At 37.6% G+C, this 20,691-nt stretch overlaps 2 protein-coding genes across 5 annotated transcripts in view; one reads left to right on the top strand and one right to left on the bottom strand.

Moving 5' to 3' along the window:
* The window catches only part of Naxe (NAD(P)HX epimerase), a 29,235-nt gene extending 23,705 nt beyond the window's left edge, over positions 1 to 5,530 (top strand). For 3 of the 4 annotated variants that reach the window (XM_077433880.1, XM_077433857.1, XM_077433873.1), the window contains 3 exons: positions 3,157 to 3,338; positions 3,409 to 3,732; positions 4,825 to 5,530. In XM_077433880.1, coding sequence (XP_077290006.1) covers positions 3,190 to 3,338; positions 3,409 to 3,732; positions 4,825 to 5,056 — 705 coding nt within the window. In that variant the 5' untranslated portion in view covers positions 3,157 to 3,189 and the 3' untranslated portion in view covers positions 5,057 to 5,530. Of the gene's footprint in view, positions 1 to 1,506; positions 1,611 to 3,156; positions 3,339 to 3,408; positions 3,733 to 4,824 lie in introns of those variants that run through there. The other variant, XM_077433865.1, reaches the window with a different exon arrangement.
* A 1,220-nt stretch (positions 5,531 to 6,750) lies between these two features.
* Positions 6,751 to 19,429, bottom strand: Sec8 (exocyst complex component secretory 8). The gene is made up of 17 exons (XM_077433810.1): positions 19,292 to 19,429; positions 19,036 to 19,197; positions 18,788 to 18,957; positions 18,568 to 18,721; positions 18,384 to 18,495; positions 15,274 to 15,434; positions 14,858 to 15,193; positions 14,652 to 14,779; positions 12,880 to 13,065; positions 12,632 to 12,806; positions 12,351 to 12,556; positions 10,787 to 10,859; positions 10,575 to 10,706; positions 10,284 to 10,499; positions 9,312 to 9,494; positions 9,049 to 9,243; positions 6,751 to 7,001 (listed from the first exon to the last, which is right to left on the bottom strand). The coding sequence occupies exons 1-17, from the start codon at positions 19,349 to 19,351 to the stop codon at positions 6,837 to 6,839; spliced, it is 2,814 nt and encodes a 937-aa protein (XP_077289936.1). The 5' UTR covers positions 19,352 to 19,429; the 3' UTR covers positions 6,751 to 6,836.
* Positions 19,430 to 20,691: the final 1,262 nt, after the last annotated feature.

Below are 20,691 nucleotides of genomic sequence, written 5' to 3'. Positions count from 1 at the left end.
ATTTTCCAAATCCAGTTCCCATATTGCAACCTGTGGTTGCTATTTAGAAACTGGTTATGGAAAATATCGTAAGTAATATCGTTGGTGTGAACGCAGCCTTTGAACCCAGCTCGCGCACATTTTAGTAAAGCTGTGCCATAATAAAAACGGGGAGATTTCCTTAGCAAGCCAATGGTATATGACTTTTTTTATTTATTTATTCATTCGCGTTTATAACATACATATAGAAGAAAGAAAACGGTGTACAAAAGGTAATTGGATGAACCAGCAGCGTGGTCTAGTGGTGAATGTTGAATTATTTCGTACTTGATGTTACGAGTTCGATTCCCCGCTAAGTCTCGTTGTTGGCCAGACCTTGATTTGTCTAGGTCGATCGTTTCTTATCAGAATTTGCCAATTTTTCTGATTTTCATTGAAACGATTCCTGTAAAATTGGCGTTTCCTTCCCAATTTTCTGTTGCGAACCTTTAGTTATTGTTATATCTTAGGTTTCGCCATATTGCTCACCATAGATGTCTCTGTGGCTGTTTATCGAATATAAAAATTCGTATTGTTACATGATAGTTATTCATCGTTATTTATCGTATTAATACGATGTTTGTAATATATGTATACTGACCATAGATGTCAGATATTTAGATTTACATGTATCTATGTAATAATTATGTGTACCAGGAAGGCGCATTTGGGGTTTACCTGTTAAGCCTTCCTGGTATATTTGTATATATGTATGTGAAAAATATGTAAATATTAGTCACATTGCGGTGGTCACAAAGACAATTTTTGCCATTAAAATCGCGAATACGCAATATTTGGCATTCAAGTTCTCGTTAGTATGATAGGTATCGTCAGTATGATGGACTTTTCGGCTGCCAGATGTTTCGTTATAGAGATTTTAGTGACTTTGTGACCAGTAATCACCGAACCGTACCAAAACCCACTTTGACGAACCGAAATTAATTCAGCGAGACATAAAATAAATCAACAAATTTCCGTTTCGGGGCGCTTTGGTTGACTGTACGTTGTGCTTGGAGTGGGGTTAGGCCTTCGTAAACTAGAAGTTTCTACTTTTATGACACCATTCAGTTGCAAATATCTATTCAATAACGTTTTTGCATTGATTGGACTTCTACACAGATAGAGATTGTATATGCACAATTATACCCAAAAGACCTTAAGTAGGAGCTGTCAAAAAAAAAAAAGAAGGAATAATGTTGCCAGATACCTGTCACAGTTGAATCTCGTTATAACAAGATTCTAGGGATCTGTTACATTTTTTTTTCTTTATTCTGAATACTCATTTGAATGAAATTTAAAATTCATGCTAAATATTATAATTCTCTTCAGAGCCGCAAAAATCATTCGTCATACTGGAAACTTCATTATAACGAAATTGAAATGTATTTAATGCTATAAAACGACGACTCTATATCAGATAACGGCATATTATAATAAAAATTAAAAATCGCAAAATAAATAAATAAAAAAGTGAATGGTCTATATTTTAGTTGTTAGGTTACTCTTAGCATATTTGGTCAGTCAGCTGTCAAATGTCAATGATTTTGAATAGAATTATTGGACCTCGTTTTATTAACTGTTCATCATATTTCGTCAGTTTTTTAATCATGATTTAAACATATAACGGGAATTTAATACAATTTGAAAAAAATCACCTTATATGAAATATTTGGGAATGGCAAATTTTAAAATATACTTTCATGCAAAATGTTCTAAACTTTGAAAAAATATGTACAGGAATCCATTAGTCAAATATTGTTAGAGCGGTTTCAGACTAGCGTTTTATACGCGCGTATAAGCTCGTTTTTGGAAGTGCAAAACATTAATTGGCTATATTTAATATATAATTTATTTATTTAATAGTTTTGGACCATTGTGGCATTACAGGAAGAACCTAATGCGCCACAATGGCCTACATTTGAAAAAGATATAAAAACATGATATAAAAAAAAGTAAACTGTAAATAAAGGAAAAAAGCAAAAGCAGAAAACATGGTAAAATAAAATAAAAAAAGTAACAAAAGGAAAATAATACATCATTCAGAGAGAAAAAAAAATAACAAAAGTGTAAAAATTAAAAATAAAATCCATAAATCCCATTCTTTGTTTACACTGAACAAAATTAAAATAGTATATAAAAATGTACAAAGGAGAAAGAAAAAGTAAAACAAAATAAAACAAAATATGAATAAAAAATAAAATCACAGCGAGGCCCAAATGGAAGAGAGTAGATTAAGATTCCACTCATTCATCACATTCAAATTAAGAAAGTAATGACGAGCGCAGGTTACCAGATAAATATGTTAAGATAATATCCGATAATAATAATACTGTTACGTATACTAAAAAGAGCCGCCGGCATCCATGAACCCCGTGCGACCGTTATAATTTTCAAGGATTATATCTAGACTCCAAGTGCGTGTAGGCTAAACAATGGCCGTTATTGGTCCCTTCTCAGAAGTGACCGTACCGTGGGACCGAATGTTGTGGGAATACACATCCGGGTACGTGACTATAACGATAGGTAAACAGATTAGACGTCGAAGATGTCCTGAGAGATCTATCCCTTATAAGGCGATATCAAGTCATTCTGCACTGAGCACTGCCAGTGCGTGTATCTTCTTAATCATCAATAAATGCTGTGAGACGACTGTTGGCCTTTTACTTGGATCCTCCACCCACCCCTACGCAACAATACAAAACATTTAGGCAATATTAAATAAAAACATGCACTTCTTTATACGCGCGTATAAAACGCTAGTCTGAAACCGCCCTTAAGCCCTTAGACTGTTGAGCGATTAAATAATTAGTTACAGACTGTTATTAAATAATCCACAGCACGAAAATAGTTTGTTATACTGAAAATTTTGCTTATTTAAAAGTATTCGAATCGAAGAATATTTGAAATTAAAAGTATTCTTCATCAACTTTTACTAAACTTTATCCTCAAAAGTATCTAAATAAATACTATTTTGGTCTGAAAAAGATCTAACATGTCCACATAAAAAATATTTAAATTTCAGATTGTCTATTTAAAATACAATTATACAAATTTTAGAACTAAATAAAAAGCAACTTTAAAATCAAAAAGTGATTCATATATACGTATGTACTTACATATCTTATTTTCAACTTTAAGATCAAAACATCTCCAGATAGAAGCACACACACAATGTCTGAAATGAAATACCTCAACCAAACCGACGCTGCGGCTTTAGATCAAGACCTCTTCAACGAATACAAATTCAGCGTAGACCAACTCATGGAACTGGCCGGCTTGAGTTGCGCCAGCGCCATTGCCAAAACATACTTACCAGAAGAGTAAATCTAACTTATATAAAAAAAACATTGAATACTTCAACAACTCTCGCTGATTTTCAACACTTTCCAGACACAGTAAAGTGCTGATTGTGTGCGGCCCCGGCAACAACGGAGGCGACGGCCTAGTAGCCGCACGCCATTTACACATGATGGGTTTCGCCCCGTCGGTGCACTATCCAAAACGACCAGCCAACACCCTGTACCAGAACTTGACACACCAATGCCTAAAATACGGAGTGGAGTTCGTAGACAAGTGTCCGACAGCCGACGATATAAACTCAACGTATAACATAGTCGTCGACGCCTTGTTCGGATTCAGTTTCAAACCACCGATCCGACCTGAAATGATGCCTCAAATGGAAGCCATGGCAAACACTTCAGTTCCAGTCTGCAGGCAAGTTCCTAAACCATTTGCCCGCGGCCGTCTTCTATGGAAGCTTTGGGCGACAAGTCTGTAGCGCGGCTGTCTTCCATAGAATTTCTGAACTTTGCACGGGATTTTGAGCGTTATATGCGCCTATTTCAACTGTTTTAAGGTTCAAAATTGGTTGAATATATTACTGAGAGTTGAATGCCATATATTCAACTTTCTTAAAATGAATATATACCAGTCAAAATTAGTGGTTTTTTGGAACCATACTGAAACCTCGTTTATGTGACGTCACGTCTGTTGAACAATGGCGACCATACGTCTCAATTGTATTAAGAATGATTATTTGACACAATTAAGCCAAAACTACGAGATATATTATGTATTTTATTGTTTGAAATAATACTTTATGTGTTAATTAACATATCTGGTTATTTGAGTAAATATTAAAATCTGTATTTAACCCTTTGCCCGCGGCAATAAATATAGCGAACAAGCCCTGTACGCGGCACCTTTTTCGCGAATTTGGAAATCGAGTTTTCGACCTTAAATACAGATTTTAATATCAACTCAAGTAACCAGATATGTTAATTAACACATTAAGTATTATTTCAAACAATAAAATACATAATATATCTCGTAGTTTTGGCTTAATTGTGTCAAATAATCATTATTCACACAATTGAGATGTATCGTCGCCATTGTTCAACAGACGTGACGTTACATAAACGAGGTTTCAATATGGTTCCACAAAACCACTAATTTTGACTGGTATATACTAATTTTAAGCAAATTGAATAGATGGCGTTCAACTCTCAGTAATATATTCAACCAATTTTGAACCTTAAAACAGTTGAAATAGGTACATATAAGGCTCAAAATCCTGTGCAAAGTTCAGAAATTCTATGGAAGACAGCCGCGCTACAGACTTGTCGCCCAAAGCTTCCATAGAAGACGGCCGCAGGCAAACGGTTAAGGTCGAAAACTCGGTTGCCAAATTCGCGAAAAAGGTGCCACGTACAGAACTTGTTCGCTATATTTATAGCCCGGGCAAAGGGTTAAATCGAAACGTTGAATATAAACCTACAGTGTTTGATGTGTGATGTTTAATTTCAGCGTCGATATACCATCTGGATGGAACGTGAATGATGGCCCTCCGACGGAAGGACCAGTATTGTCACCGACGATACTCATCTCGCTTTCGGCACCAAAGAAGTGCGCCAAATCGTTCACAGGACTGTATCATTACCTCGGTGGCAGATTCGTGCCTCCTGGTCTCGTCCAGAAATATAATCTGAGGCTGCCTAGGTACCCGGATACGGAACAGGTCGTACTTTTGAGCAAGTGAAACAAAAACTCACACTTGATGCAAAATATAATGTATATATTGTGGTTCAAAGTTACTTTTGAATGAATGATACATAGTTGTAATCATTGTATAAATATATATATTATAATTAAAGCTGTAATTGACAAGTCTATTCATTTCTACAAACTAGTCGATTCCGCTTTTGTTAATATAATTTGTAATAAACTTGTTTTTTCATCTTAATTTTTTATATAAAATAATATTGTTTTAAAACTGCATTATTATGAAATTAAATTGCACTTTTCGAATGTTTTGCAGGTAAATTTGGTACTGGTGTGGAATAATTGAATGTAATCGCTAATTTTAAAGACTGTTCCTAAACCAGTACCAAACTCTACAAACACACACTTATAATAAAATTAAATAGATCCTAAATTTAAAACAACATTTGTATATGTATCATGTGCATAATTAAATTAAAGTATGATAGATATATATTAATAAATTTTCTACAAAAAATACAAAAGTAACATTTTTTTATACATAATTTAAACCGATTATAATAAAAAGAAATTCTACTGTTTCAAATGTAATATTAAAAATAAAATAATACAAGATGGAGCGGAAACAATTAGACACTTGGTAAATATTTGACAACATTTCGAGCTTACTCAAGCGATATTATTTTCAAAAATACTTAATGACAATGTTATACTTTGTAGTTTGTGTTTTTTTAGCTTAAAAATATTTAATTTTCAATTAAATTGTTCATTTTTAATATGCTAATGATCTAATTACACTGAGCATAATAAACTGTTTTAACTTACCGGAGAGAATACTCATCAGAATTTACAAAGTTTGACCCAATAAATTCTGATATGACGATGATTTTTGTTAATGAGATATAAGCGATTAAGAAAATGCGCAATTTTTGGCTTTTGCCGTCTTTAACTCAAAATCTAGTATTGCTGTGTCAAAAGTGAGTATTGGAATCAATAGTCAGATGTTTTTTCTATTAATTGCAATTTTTTATTGCTTTAAAATACTTATAATCCATTATTTAGCAAATTTTAAAACTCAAAAATATAAATTTTTTTTGTCTCGAGCTATTATGTATCCATTGGGCCAGTTTTATATTTTATACAAGTTTAAAGGATTGGTTTTCAATTTCAATATTTGAATATCTGCACTTAATAAATAGAACGGTAGAGAATTGAGATTGAAAACTAATACTTGTAAACGTAGTAAAATATAAAACTGACCCAATGAATACATATGCATGTTCGAGAACAAACAATATTTTTGACTTTTAAATTTCGCTAGATAATCAATTATACGTATTTCAAAGCAATAAAAATCACAATCAATAGAAATAATATCTGATTGTTGATTCCAATACTCACTTTTGGCATAGCAATACTAGATTATGAGTTAAAGACTGCAAAAGTAAAAAATCTGTAAAAACTGCGCATTTTCTTAATCGCTCATATCTCATTAACAAAAATCATTGTCATATCCGAATTTATTGGGTCAAACTTTGTAAATACTGATGAGTATTCTCTCATAAACGAGAAGAAACAAAAAAAATCATTGTCATATTCGAATTCAGTGGGTCAAACTTATTAACGATTGATGTATCCCAACTCAGTATTATTTATGCCCCATCTTGTATGTTGTTTCAAATAAATAGCACTTAATGACAGATGAAAAGAAAGAAAAAAAAAAACACTTTTATAAACATCTTGGGCATAGCCTCCATCTATCTTTAAGCACCACTAGAAACATCCTATATATATATATATATATAAGAAAATCATATTCAAACTGTAACACCGACGTTTCCTAATATGTTTGAAAGTTTATTGAGATTTGCCTTCAGTGCGGAATCTGATTGATTAGTGGACTTTGCAATAACTTGAAAAGCGTTCATATACTCCAACTCTGAAAATACAGCACCCTTTTCAGAGACCAACGACAGGATTTCCTACAACAAAAATATCAACAAATTAAACACTGACCCACAAGTCAAAACATTAAAACGTAACCGATGCGGTGCAAACGATCGACAAGCGCCAGACAGACTGAACCACAGATGCGTGCGCACTGCTTGCACTTACACTAAGCGAAATCTACCCGAAGTCCCGACATATCTACCAGGAGCACAGACCATACCGTCGCGGTTTCGGAAACCGGAACACTTGTGTTTTACGATTTTTGGGCAATAAAAATATTGTCCCTTTAGGTGTATGGTTTTTAACGATCGGGTCTTTTAAATATGATTGTTTTCTACGATTTGAGTTCAGTTTAGTGTGAGCTGTCGAGGTTTACGGATTGAAATCGTTGAAAATAAAAATACCATGCAAAAATACACTCAACTATCATTGGAGGAGAATATAAAAATCGCGGCTTTGGCAGACTCTGCACATTTATTGCGATCAATTTCTCAACAAATGGGACGTTCTGTATCTACTGTGTCAAGAATAATGAAAAATAAAAAGGATTCTGGAACTTTTGCTCGTAAGAAAGGGACAGGACCCAAAAGATGCACATCCGAGAGACAAGATCGCCTGATAACTCAATTATCTTTACGGACACGGTTCAAAACTGCTGTAGAGATAAGAAAAGAGATCTGGGATCAATTTTCAATTGAAATAAGTGATGTAACCTTAAGAAGACGACTCAGAGAAGCTAGACTGTACGCTCGTAAACCTGCGAAAAAACCATTCATTACGAAGAAAATGATGAAAAACCGATTAGAGTGGTCGGAATATCACAAAAATTGGACGACATCGGATTGGCGACAAGTGATATTTTCTGATGAGTCGAAATTCAACCTCTTCAGCTCCGATGGTTTTCCGTATGTTCGAAGAAAAGTTGGAGAAAGATTCGACCAAAAGTGTACCCTGAAGACAGTGAAGCATCCCCCAAGCCACATGGTTTGGGGATGTTTTTCTTAATATGGAATTGGTCGAATACAGTTTCTGCAAGGTTCCATTAACGGAATAGCATATATAAAAATTCTAGAAGAAAGTTTTATCCCATCAATGGAAAACCATCTTTCAAATTCTGATGATGTCATATTCCAAGATGACTCTGCCCCTTGTCATAGAGCTAAATTAGTGAGTATTAGTTGTATTTAATGGTATTGAATGTAATTAATATTATTTCGATCAAAAAACTGAAATATATTTGTTACTTTTTTTTAGGTTCGGGTTTATTTGCAGGAATTGGGTGTAAAGACATTAACATGGCCTGGGAATAGTCCCGATTAAAACCCAATTGAAAATTTATGGATGGCTATTAAATATAGGATTAGTAAAACAAATGTGTCTAGCCATCAATCATTAAAATAGACCATTGAAAAAGTATGGTATGAAGACTTCCCCATCGACATTTTAAGAAACTTAATAGATTCTATGCCTAGCCGTATAAAAGCCGTCATAAATGCAAAAAAAGCTGCAACAAAATATTAATTAAGTTTTTATAATTTGTAAATAATACCATGTGTCTAATAAAATTAAAAGTTTACAATCAACTATGTTTTTTCATACAAAATTTCATTCAACTGTGGAGACTGCGTTTGGTCATAAAAACCGGCTCGGACTAAAATTCTTACTACCTTTTTTTTTGTTGTTCCTTTTCTTAACGATTGTCGTTAAAATAAAGCACTATGATATAATCTACCATTTTAATGACTTTGGGTGTTTATTTTATTTAAGATCACTGAAATTTCACGCAAAATCACATTTTTGTATGGTGTTCCGGTTTCCGAAACCGCGACTGTACGTTCTGTGCTCCTGATACTTTAGTTCCGAATTTTGCCTTATTAAACTCGCCAGAAAGATCCAACTCAATTTTAATAATTGCATCTGTGCACATCGAAAGGTTACTCGTCATCTGATGTGCAATCTATCATTCGTGAAGTCGAGAATTGCGTTTAAAGCAGCCATCCAGTTAATCTCTGGTTCAGTCTGTCTGGCGCTTGTCGATCGTTTGCACCAAACCCAAACGTAATGTATGTATATTCTTACTTCAGACGTCATGGTAAGCATTTGTAAATATAGAGACGCTTTGTGCAAACCGTCGGGCGAAATTTGTGCAGCAGTTAAACAATGCCTCAACGGCTCCAATTGGGCAGCAGCACTTCCGATGGCTGCAGAGCCTCCTACTCTCCAACTACCCACTACTACAGCGGACATCATCTCGCCCAAACCTTCCATTATATACTAAAAATACAGAAATTCTCATTAAAATAAAGTAATAGCATTATTTTACTATAATACAAGTGTAGTACATTTCGTCTCCTATGATGCAGAATGGGTGCGACGTGTTCGGAGAAGGCGTGAAGAGTACGAGCAAGCGACGTAGCCGGAGACTCGGGGACAATGTGTGTCGACGATGCAGACGGTGCCGGCTCCGACGTTAGACCTAAAGAACTTCCCAATTTTCCCAAATAATAAAAGCACTGCATCCTAACCTAAAAAAAAAAACAAAAAATCATGGCGTCCATTAACTGCTTCGAGCGGTTACACGACAATTGGTTCAAGTCCAAAAGGTTCAACGACAAAATTTACCCGACAATTAGTGCACTGACAAAATGTACCCGCCACAAAATGTTCACGCGACAAAATGTCCACGGAAATAACGTTCAAGCGACTAAATTTTCCTATTTTAATGGAAAAAGTAACTAAGAAAAGAGCGCGATATAGGCGCGCTCGCATCGAGAGCGAGTCTCTCTACCGCCATCCCCCGCCGAAGAAGGACCTCTCCTGTGCACGTCTCCACGGGGAGACGGGGCCCAGAGATCCGCCATCTTGCTGAAGAACCGCTGTGAGGTCGAGTGCAGCATCACTCTCTCCCAAGAGTTCCAGCCAACGTCCTCGTATTGCTCACGCCGTTTCCGAAGAAACATCAGACGCGAGTGGACCGGCCCGAAGCGCAGAGCCAGCTCCCGACCACGAGGAAGCTGTTATCAACGAGACGATTTGCAGTCAGGAACCTCCCCGACTATATAAACTGTATCCCAAGGTTAGTTCACGTTTCCCTATAACCCGACCCTTGGAAGAAGAACGACGTATCCGCCCTCTGGATCTCCCACCGCGAGATCAGATAACGCGCGTAAAACCGTTCGTTACAGTTTAAATTTAAATAAGTAAATATTGCACTAATTGTCGGGTACATTTTGTCGTTGAACCTTTTGGACTTGAACCAATTGTCGCGTCCCCGCTTCGAGCATAGGACGGCTGAAAAACAATAGATGTTTTACCTCTAAATGTAATAATAAGAGACAATTATCAGATATCTCTTCGAATACTGCAGCCGTATTGGTCAACTCGGCCAGGAGAGCGTCGAGCGATACGGAATTTTTAAGCTTTGTACCCATCGGTGAAGGCGAAGACGATACGCCGTTCATTTTAGAAGCGTTCAACACGTTCAATTTGGCATTACTCTTCCAATGGCTCAACTTGACGAACATCCATTCCTGGACATTTTAAAAGTTGAAACGACAAATAGCACGGAATAGCAAAGTCTACAAATAAATGAACATTATTGATACCATAGTCTCACACATTATCGCAATGTCTCTCAATGTGACTATATTTGTGATGATTTCCTGTTCAGAGACGTTGCCGTCGACGAGGCTCGAACCTAATATTTCAGCTTCGCGTTCGTAACTTCGTTGCAAGTCCTTCAAAAAATGAAATAAACTTAACATGGTAACGCCATCATAACAAGCAGTGTAAGATAAAAAGGAAAATTAATGCATACATCATTCATAAATTGTGTATCTTTTTTGCCTTTCGTGGGAGTATTCTTCAATAAGAGCCAGTTCGGCAACGACCTAAAAGCAATTCATTCATTATATGTTTTAAATTTAAATTTATTTATTAATAGTTTTGGACCATTGTGGCATTACAGGAAGAACCCTAATGCGCCACAATGGCCTACATTTGATAAAGATATAAAAACAAGTAAAATATAAAATAAAAATAGAAAACATGGTAAAATAAAATAATATAAAAAAGTAACAAAAGGAAAATAATACATCAGAAAAAAAAATGAACAAAAGTGTAAAAACCAAAAATAAAATCCATAAATCCCATTCTTTGTTTACATTGAACAAAATTAAAATAGTACAAAGGAGAAAGAAAAAGTAAAACAAAATAAAACAAAATATGAATAAAAAGTAAAATCACAGCGAGGCCCAAATGGAAGAGAGTAGATTAAGATTCCACTCATACATCACATTCAAATTGAGAAAGTAATGATGAGCGCAGGTTACCAGATAAATATGTTAAAATAATATCCTATAATCTACGCTCACCAAGGTAGAAAATATCGCATTCAGGGACGGCAGCAACGATTTCATTGAGAAGTCGAATAGCTCTTGGCATAGGAGCCATTCGGAAAAGAACTGTGCGAGCAGGAGGTACAACCATCAAATGATGATATCTACCACGCACATAATTATTAGGTACATAAAGTCCCAACTGTTCCAGCAACAACGGGTATGACGTATTACCACGCAGTAGCTGGAGAACGAAACGAATTAACGAGAAGTTTCTCCGAAGTTCAAGGGAATTATACCCAAGCATGCCCAAAAGGAAAGGAGTAGGATAGAGATATGGGTAATACCCAAACTCTTTCTTATATAGAAAACGAAGAAATGCTTTTTGCACTTTTTCGATAATAAGAGAGTAGTTTGCTTCATGCGGATTCCACACAATCGCATTATACTCTAGCTTACTTCTAACAAGCGAGTTGAAACGCAAGCGAGAAGACAAGGGGTTGGAGAATAACCTAGCATATCTCAAGACAAATCCAAGTCGACGAAAGGAAACGTCAGCGACTGTCTTGATGTGGTTGTGAAAGATGAATTGAGGATCAAAAGTGATACCCAAGTCGACCATAGATTCCACACGCTTCAACAACACGGATCCAATGGAATATCCGTGACAATATAGCGAATTCGCACGTCCATAACTCATAATGGCACATTTACTAGTATTCAGTTCAAGGCCTAAACTGGAACTGAACTCTAAAACAGCGTTAATATACGCTTGAAGGAGAGAGGCTTGCCTCTCATCCTTAACAGCAAAGAATAATTTAACGCCGTCTGCAAACAAGAGACATGAAGCATTGCGTAGTACTTTGCGGAGGTTATTAATAACTATTGTAAATAGTAAAGGGCCTAAGGTGGACCCCTGAGTTACACCAGATCGCGTAAAAAATGAAGGAGATTCATAAATACCATATCTAACAAATTGCTTCCTATCACTAAGATAAGAAGCAAAGAGTTTAAGAAGTTAACTAAATAGTTGTTCAGCTTTACTTTAAGAATCTTGTGATGTCATTATCAGTTCTCCAAGAATTGCTACGAGCATGAGGTGCTAAATAAGTAGCTCTTCGTCGTGCTGCGGCAGCCAAAGCTGTCAGTGCTGGCGCTAAGGCCGATCGAGCAGCACGAGCTCCGATATCGCCCAATCGGATCCAACCAGCCAAGGCGTGAGCACAAGCTTCCCAAGATTGTACACCACACTGCAATATACATCAAACATAAAAAATTACACAACTATTCCATACTGTTTACGTCATTTCAAAGCCGATATTTGCCTTAAAGAGGGTTTTATTCTTCGTAGGCGTCAACGGAATAACAGTCAACTCCCTCCACGCCCCGTGCTCAGAGCACAGTTCATTGATCTGGTCGAGGAGTTGAGCGGCAGCGCGCTCACCTTGAGCTCCACGTATCAGCTCGCCAAGGTACACGCGCAGAGAGCATTCAGAACCGCTGTAAAAATATAATTCAATAGTGTATATTCGTAGGCGAAGCATGCTGCAGATGATCTATGTTGACAGAATACCCCATGTGATTTTCAATCTCATCCATGAAGTCGTCCAACACGTGGTAAATATGTGTCAGATGTTCTGGAGATGGCGTGCACACGAGCTTGTATCCCGCAGCAGCAGCTTCATCGCCTCGTTCTACTGAAGCGCTCACAGTCTCAACGGCAGATCCGGAAAATTTGAACAGACGACACTTCTTTTTACTAGAAATAAATGTTTATCCTATTGTATTTTAAACCAATCAACCAGATGAAATCACATTTACTATCCTTTTTAGGCATAAAACTTAGTCCACTTTTAAAAAACTCATTTAGTCATTTTTTATTTATACATTGAAGGCAGACGAGGGGGGGGGGAAGCAGCCGGGGTAAAGTTCTAGGGCCCGGACTACTCCAGGTGCCCCGTGTTGGACATCATACCTGTTATATAGTTACGTAGGATCCAAATGATCCAAATGAAAGGCCAAAGTCGCTTCACAGCATTGATTCAACGATTCCAAAGGTTCACATGGATCCACCGCTCACTCCAGAATAATCTGAAGGACAAGTCAACCACCACAGCTTCCCCGATCCATTTATGTATCTATTGTCTAGGCACGTAAAGGTCTACCGTGGTGAGTCTATTTTTCTGCGAGAACTCAAGCGTATCCTACGTTTGGGAACATACTGAGTCCCGTTAGCCTAATCTGGGGTCTCTATTGTTCACCCACGAATGCACTTAGACAGTGGATACTCTCTTTCATGTTCCCACGTTACAATATCATACTTTTTCATTCAATTATTTTAAAAACAAACAACCAACATATAGGTATCTTTCTAATAGTTCTGGTAGATTTTTCGCATATTAAAAGTACATATATGTGGTAGAAAATCAGGACCACGGTTGGAATGTGGCGGTTGAGGTGAAGATCAAACACGTGCGTTTTCAGTCATGTTGTTTATTAAGACGATACGTGCGGAGGTTTAGCGACCAACCGCGCGGAGCACAGGTCCAACTGCGACTAACCGTTACATCCCTGCCCCTTCTCACAATCAGTCGTAACATACCCTTTCTCAGCCATAGCCCATACATCAGCCTTTCGTTCAATTCCAACCCTACATATATATAAGATTTTTTTTAGTTTGTCATAGGGCCCGGAATTCCTCTCGGCGGCCCTGCATACATCGTATGCGCCATGACATGGAATTACCCCAAGGCGACACATATGATTAGATTATTTTTTTACATACTACTAACAATATTTCAAACATAACAGTATATGTATAGAATACAATAGAGACGTCTATGGACAGTCAACAAAAAATTTGATACACAGCAAATTTGCGAGAAATATATAATGTAGGTAGCATTTATAAGATTCAACAAATTCGAGATGCTAATAACTCAAATTTGGGAGAAACTGTGGGGGGGGGGGGGATACCGATTTATTGGATTTGAAACAATAAGGTATGAAAAATCGGAAAATTCTAACTGGAGACGGTCGATCTGTGTACTTTTAATACCCACAAGACCTCACCAGCAGCATATTTGAACCCACGACCTATTAGCTGGTATGCAATAGCTCTAAAAGGGTAGTTTCATAAAATTTCACCGCAATCCTCGAGTCTATTTTCAAGATAAAGTTTATAAATGTACTTAATTTTATGCCATCATTACGTCAAGGCTTTGAATGTATACCTGGCGTTATCCAATTCAAAATAACTATTTAATAGTTGATTTTTGACTATTTTTATTAGGAACTCTGATAACACCAGGTACATATATCCGTTAGTATACAATAAATAACAACCTTTGAGTTTTCTTCTTGACAAAATACGAATTGATATCTACATTTGTAGGTTGCTCGGGGTAAACCATTCGTTGAGATCCCGATTTCAGGCTTTGTATATCTAAATAATTCGTCAACAATAGTTGAAGCTGGAAAAAGTAAACAACGAGGATTATAACAGTACATAAATACAGTGATAAATTGATGGAATTCAAAAATAATCGTACCACTGCTTGTACTCTACTCCAATAGTGCGTCATCGTATACAAGGATATACCTGGCGCATTGTATTTCTTATTAGAATACTTCAAAATTTCCAATAATATTTCATGCCTTTCAGCTATAATTCTCCATTGAGTCAAGAGCAGACTGATGAGTTCAACCAACGGCTGCGCAGATTGAGCCTCCAGTTTGCTCTTCTTCGAGATTTCCGATTCTACCGTGAGCAGTTCACCGAACGAAGTCTGCGCCAACGGCAACTGCGCCGAGCCAAAGTCTAGTATATACTGAGACGTTTTCGAAATTACATTCAACAATTCGGTCTGCATGTGAATTTTGATGCTCTGTAATAAAAAACAAAATATATATACATTGAAACGATTCAATCGAGTAAGTATTATAAATCAAATAATGTGACTCAAACCTCCGTAGACTGTTTCATCATACTGATAACTGCGTTCGCTTCAATTAGTATGGCTAAATGTATTTTGAGGTTTTTGCTATCTTCGCTTAAATCGATTTCAAATTGGGGTGATATATCAAATATGCCGTCTTCCGATTGACTGCTGATTAGTCGTGGTAATTCTGTGAAAATGTGAAAATTTTTATTTTATTGTTACAATCAATATACACTCGTCATTACAGATCGCTCCAATGTGACGAGTGTACGATAACGGTCAGAAATAAAATAATACATATACAATCAGAATACATAGCATATAACAATTAATCAGTACAGAAATAATAATCATAGAGACATCTATGGATTATTTTTAGATTTTTGTGTACAATTATTATTACAACTTTTATACATATAATAAACACGAAATTATAGAGATATCTATAGATTTCAGATAAATGTGCATAATTTCTACAAATTATACACACAGATTTGTGACAACAGGAAATGATCTATTACCAATTTTCAGGAACCGTTTCAACAATGATCAGATAAAATTGGCAAACTCTGATAGAGAAACGATCGATTTGTAGTCACAAAACTCCCAAACCTAACCAGCAGTTTGACGAGGACTCGAACCTTCGACCTCAGTGGTGCTAAATATATACGCTACCATTAAGCCAAACTGCTGGCTAATAAGATTTTGGTAAGAAAAACGTGTGAAGAGGCGATTAGCAGAGAGCAGTTTGGGTTCAGACAAGGCTTGGGTACCCGAGAGGCCCTTTTCTGTATGAAAACACTACTTCAAAGATGCATGAGGAGTCCGTAAACCTGTGTACATCTGCTTTATAGACTTTGAAAAGGCCTTTGACCGTGTCCAACACGCTCGCCTGATGGAAACATTAAAAAATATTGGCCTGGATGACAGAGATGTCAGATTGCTACGAAATATTTATTGGAATCAGACTGCAGTGGTACGTGTCGATGATCAATTCACTGATGAGATTCCTATAGAACGGGGCGTCAGGCAAGGATGCATCCTATCACCTACTCTTTTTAACACCTACACCGAATCCATCTTCCACGATGCTCTCCAAGAGGCGGAGGGCATCAAAGTGGGCGGCGAGACGATCACTAATATAAGATTTGCTGATGACACGGCACTAGTCGCTGAAAATTTAGCAGACCTGCAAAGACCTCTAGACCGTGTACATCAAGAAAGCAATCGAAGAGGTCTGCGCATAAATCTAAAGAAGACAAAATTTATGATGGTAGATAGAATGCAAACAGACACCGGTGATCTAACGTTGGATGGAGAGGCGATAGAAAGAGTAAAAAGATTCAAATACCTGGGTACCTGGCTGAATGAAGATATGGACCCAGATGAAGATCTAAGAATCCGCATCGAGATGGCTAGAACAGCATTTGTAAAAATGGAGGCGGCGCTTACAAACGAGCATCTCAATCTTCATACGCGGTTGAGATTCGCGAAAAGCTACGTCTGGACAGTATTACTACACGGATGTGAGACGTGGACTCTGAAGACCAAGATGATCAGCCGCATCGAAGCTTTTGAGATGTGGGTCTACACGCGTATGCTGAAGATTCCGTGGACCAAAAAGATATCAAACGAAGCTGTCCTCGGCATGATGGGGAGAGGCAGGGAACTTGTTTCTGTCATCAAGCGGAGAAAGATGCGAGTACCTCGGACACATGATACGGGGTCCAAAATACGAATTTCTCCGTTTGATAACCATGGGGAAAATAGAAGGAAAAAAATGGATTGGCAGGAAAAAGTTATCTTGGCTTCGAAACATGCGCATGTGGACCGATATGAGCGCCGAAGATCTGTTCCGAGCCACCGAAGACCGATGCGGATATCTTCAAATAATCCACGAGGTGGTCGCCAACGTCCGGATGCGGAAAAGGCATTAACAAGAAGAAGAAGAATAACTTTTTGACATGACTTAAAAAAAATTTATTGCACATTAAAAAAAAATAGGATGATCTCATCTATTTCGTCATAAAACACAAGTTGTACGATTGCATCATCGCGTTCCTGTAAGAGTATGCAGAGCAGATCTTGCCTGATGTATCTTCGTTCACACAAGGTAAATAATATCGAGCTCACAGGAATCCCCGAGAGTATGATCTCAACAGACAAGCTAGCACAACCGACTAGGATATAAACCATCGCACCAGCCCCAGACGCCAGTGAGCTTCTGGAGTTCAGCCAGACTACAAAAGTATTGTTACGTATACTAAAAAGAGCCGCCGAGTGGTTGCAATCGGATTAGCCCGAGTAGCATCCCAGACACTGCGTGATCGTTATAATTGGTTTCAAGGATTATATCTAGACTCTAAGTGCATGTAGGCTAAACAATGGCCGCTATTTGGTCCCTTCTCAGAAGTGACCTATACCGTGGTACCGAATGTCGTGGGAAGACATATCCGAGTACGTGACCATAACAATAGGTAAGCAAATCAGACGTCGAAGATGTCCTGAGAGACCTGCCCCTTATAAGGCGGTACTTAGGCGATATCAAGACATTCTGGACTGAGCACTGCCAGTGTGTGTATCTCCTTAATCATCAATAAATGCTGTGACACGACTTTGGCCTTTTACTTGGATCCTCCACCCACCCCTACGCAACAGTATTTATATTAGCCAGCAGCATAGCTCGGTCGTTAAGCTTCTGCTTAGCTTCGAGAGGCGTCGGGTTCGATCCCAGGGCCGGGCCTCGAGTGAAAATGAATTTTTCAGAGTATGCTGTTGGTCAGACCTGGATTTGCGACTTCAGGTTGATCGTTTCCTATCAGAGTTTGCCAACTTTCTCTGATTTCATTGTTGAAACGGTTCCCGGAAAAAATTGGCTCAAATCCTTCCTATACAATATGACACCTATAATTTGGGATTGATTAATGTGTAATAAATAAGTTTGTTAGATAATTTGATAGATGTATCATTGATTTGCGAGTTTTTCAGTGTCTCGTAATTCAGTGACTTATATAAAAAAAAAATGCTGCACTGTAATTGTAATTTGTAATCGGCCAGGAAGGCGCATTGTGGTTTACCTGTAAGGCCTTCCTGGTATATATGTAAATAAATAAGTAAAGTGACAATAGAAACTAACCAGGTCTTCTCGAACTGCCTTGCCTTTTCAAACTAAAATCCTCTGGATGCACTTGATATAGAGCTATATTTATCTGTCCAAGTATACGGTCGTACAAAGATTGCCTTTTGGACTGCAAAATATATCAAATAAATTTCTACAACAAGACAAATATCTCCTAAAAAGACACCTAAAAAAGAAAAACCTCTAAATCTGTTCGTAAATGTTGCAAAGCTTCCACCCGGCAGAGATCTGTCTGCGCCGTTATTAGAGCAGCTCTCAATACCGTAGCCGCATTCAAATAGTGTCCTTTTTGCAGATGACCACTCATTTCAGTTCCGACGCCAGTCAACTGTTCTCTACAAATAAAAACTAGCATTAGAATTGAAAATACATTACTCTCACTATATTCAGAATAGACTAACATTTGATTCAACAAGAGCAGAGTGTGTCGGTGTTGGGCAGCTTCGCCGCACAATCGACGCAGGTCGTTCCGACGCCACCTCAACAATTGTTTACATCCGACTAGACGAGCTCGTACTCCTTGAACGCGAGCTCGGCACGCTCCGACCACACCGCATATACTTCCAAATATCTAAAAACCGTCAACTCGTATCGTCAAGTGAATTGAAAACAAACAAAGTGGAGTGTCTGCGTGGCGATTTGAACGCACCTGCATAACTTGGGTGATCTCAGCATCGTGGGCGGACACCAGCTCGTCGACTCTCTGGTCACACTTTTTGTATTCCTTTTCCAATTTGGCCTTTTCCCTATCGCGTTGTTCGTTGGTTTCGCTGGCCGATAGAGTTCTTATGACGGTCATCAATAGACCACTCTGTAACCAAATATGCGAGATAAGAGACGTGGGTGTATGCGATTAATATATATTATATATGTACACGAAACGCGAAGTGGGTTTGAGGGTTTACCGTCTCTCTGGTCTGCTTGACGGTCCTCGGAGGCTTCACCGGCGGCGGACTCACGCTCATCTTCACGATTGATTGATTTCGATCAATAATATCGACCACTGACACAACGAGCCATCGGCCACTCGTCAAATACTGGGTTTTGACAGTTCGCGTCGATGCTGCCAGTTGTCATCGACAAAAACAGTGTGGCCATACTCGATTATTTCTTTTGAATGACAAACTCAACGAAGCAATAGTTTTCGGTACGGTGATTACTGGTCACAAAGTCAATAAAATCTCTATAACGGAACATCTGGCAGCCGAAAAGTCATACTAACGAGAACTTGAGTGCCAAATATTGCGTATTCGCGATTTTAATGGCAAAAATTGTCTTTTTGACCATCGCAATGTGACTAATAATCCAATTACAATAGTTTTCATTTTGACATCCTGACTTAGCGCACCGGGTGACATCAATCCTAGTGATGCCACTGGCTGTTTTGTTTTCCTTTTTAAAAGATAAGAATGTAGGAATATAAGATGGGTGGCCAAACTTTTAACCACTGTGAGCGACGTGCTTTTGAAAATATTGGCGGCGGTATATTACCGTTATAAGTAGTAATTTATAGCCAAAAATAAATTTAAATTGAAAAAAAAAACGTAGATAATACCAATACCAATTCAATATCGAGTTATTTTTAAGGGAACAATTTAAACGTCCATTTTATAAAATAAATGTGCATTTAAAAAAGCAAGAAAAACGAGATTGAGAAATCTTCTTGATCTTCTTTGGCAATATGTAATTAATTTCACTTAATATTAAAATAACTAAATAAACTGAAAAAAAAGGAAATACTAGTTTACAAAAGCAAGGATCTTAATTAAATGGAATTTGTTAAGTTTACGCTTTTTACAATTTTTTTTATCATTATTGTAATATCTGTGTCTGAGAGGGGGGGGAGGGGGTATACAATTAAATGTCCCGGTTTCGATATCAATAAATCTGACAGCCCTACCCCAGAATGATTCCCTAATATTAATATGTAATTCAGTGGCGGCTCGTCTATATGGGCTGCGAGGCTACAGCCCTCCCAGTATAGTACTATAGGGGATGAACGAATGAGACGACTGGCATGTTAATGCACGTGTTTATTATATGACAGTTAAAGGCAGAGTGAGTAGTGGCTCTCCGAACCCAGCCGAGTTGGTCCCCACTCGCAGGAAGGCAACCAAACTCGACCATGTCGTATAAGCGAGCCGCCACAGTACAAATGCATGCTATTTTTGCCGTCTATATGGGCTGCAGGGCTGTAAATCTCCCAGTATAATACATATGCATACTATTTTTGTCTGCATTTGATAACTGGTATAGTCAAAAAGTTAGTTACAAACCGATCAATCTATGCAGACCTCCCTCTATG

This window comes from Arctopsyche grandis, chromosome 1 (genome assembly GCF_051622035.1).
Source record: "Arctopsyche grandis isolate Sample6627 chromosome 1, ASM5162203v2, whole genome shotgun sequence".
NCBI lineage: Eukaryota > Metazoa > Arthropoda > Insecta > Trichoptera > Hydropsychidae > Arctopsyche > Arctopsyche grandis.
The sequence above is the reverse complement of the archived record's forward strand: the minus strand, read 5'-3'. Positions and strand labels throughout refer to the sequence as shown.

Coding starts and splice junctions, on each gene's coding strand:
- Sec8 (XM_077433810.1), bottom strand. CDS start 19,351: ATGAGCGTGAGTCCGCCGCCGGTGAAGCCTCCGAGGACCGTCAAGCAG. Junction 12,807..12,879: donor GAGATTGAAAATCACATGGG/GTATTCTGTCAA, acceptor ATATTTTTACAG/CGGTTCTGAATGCTCTCTGC. Junction 9,244..9,311: donor TGCATCATAGGAGACGAAAT/GTACTACACTTG, acceptor CTGTATTTTTAG/TATATAATGGAAGGTTTGGG.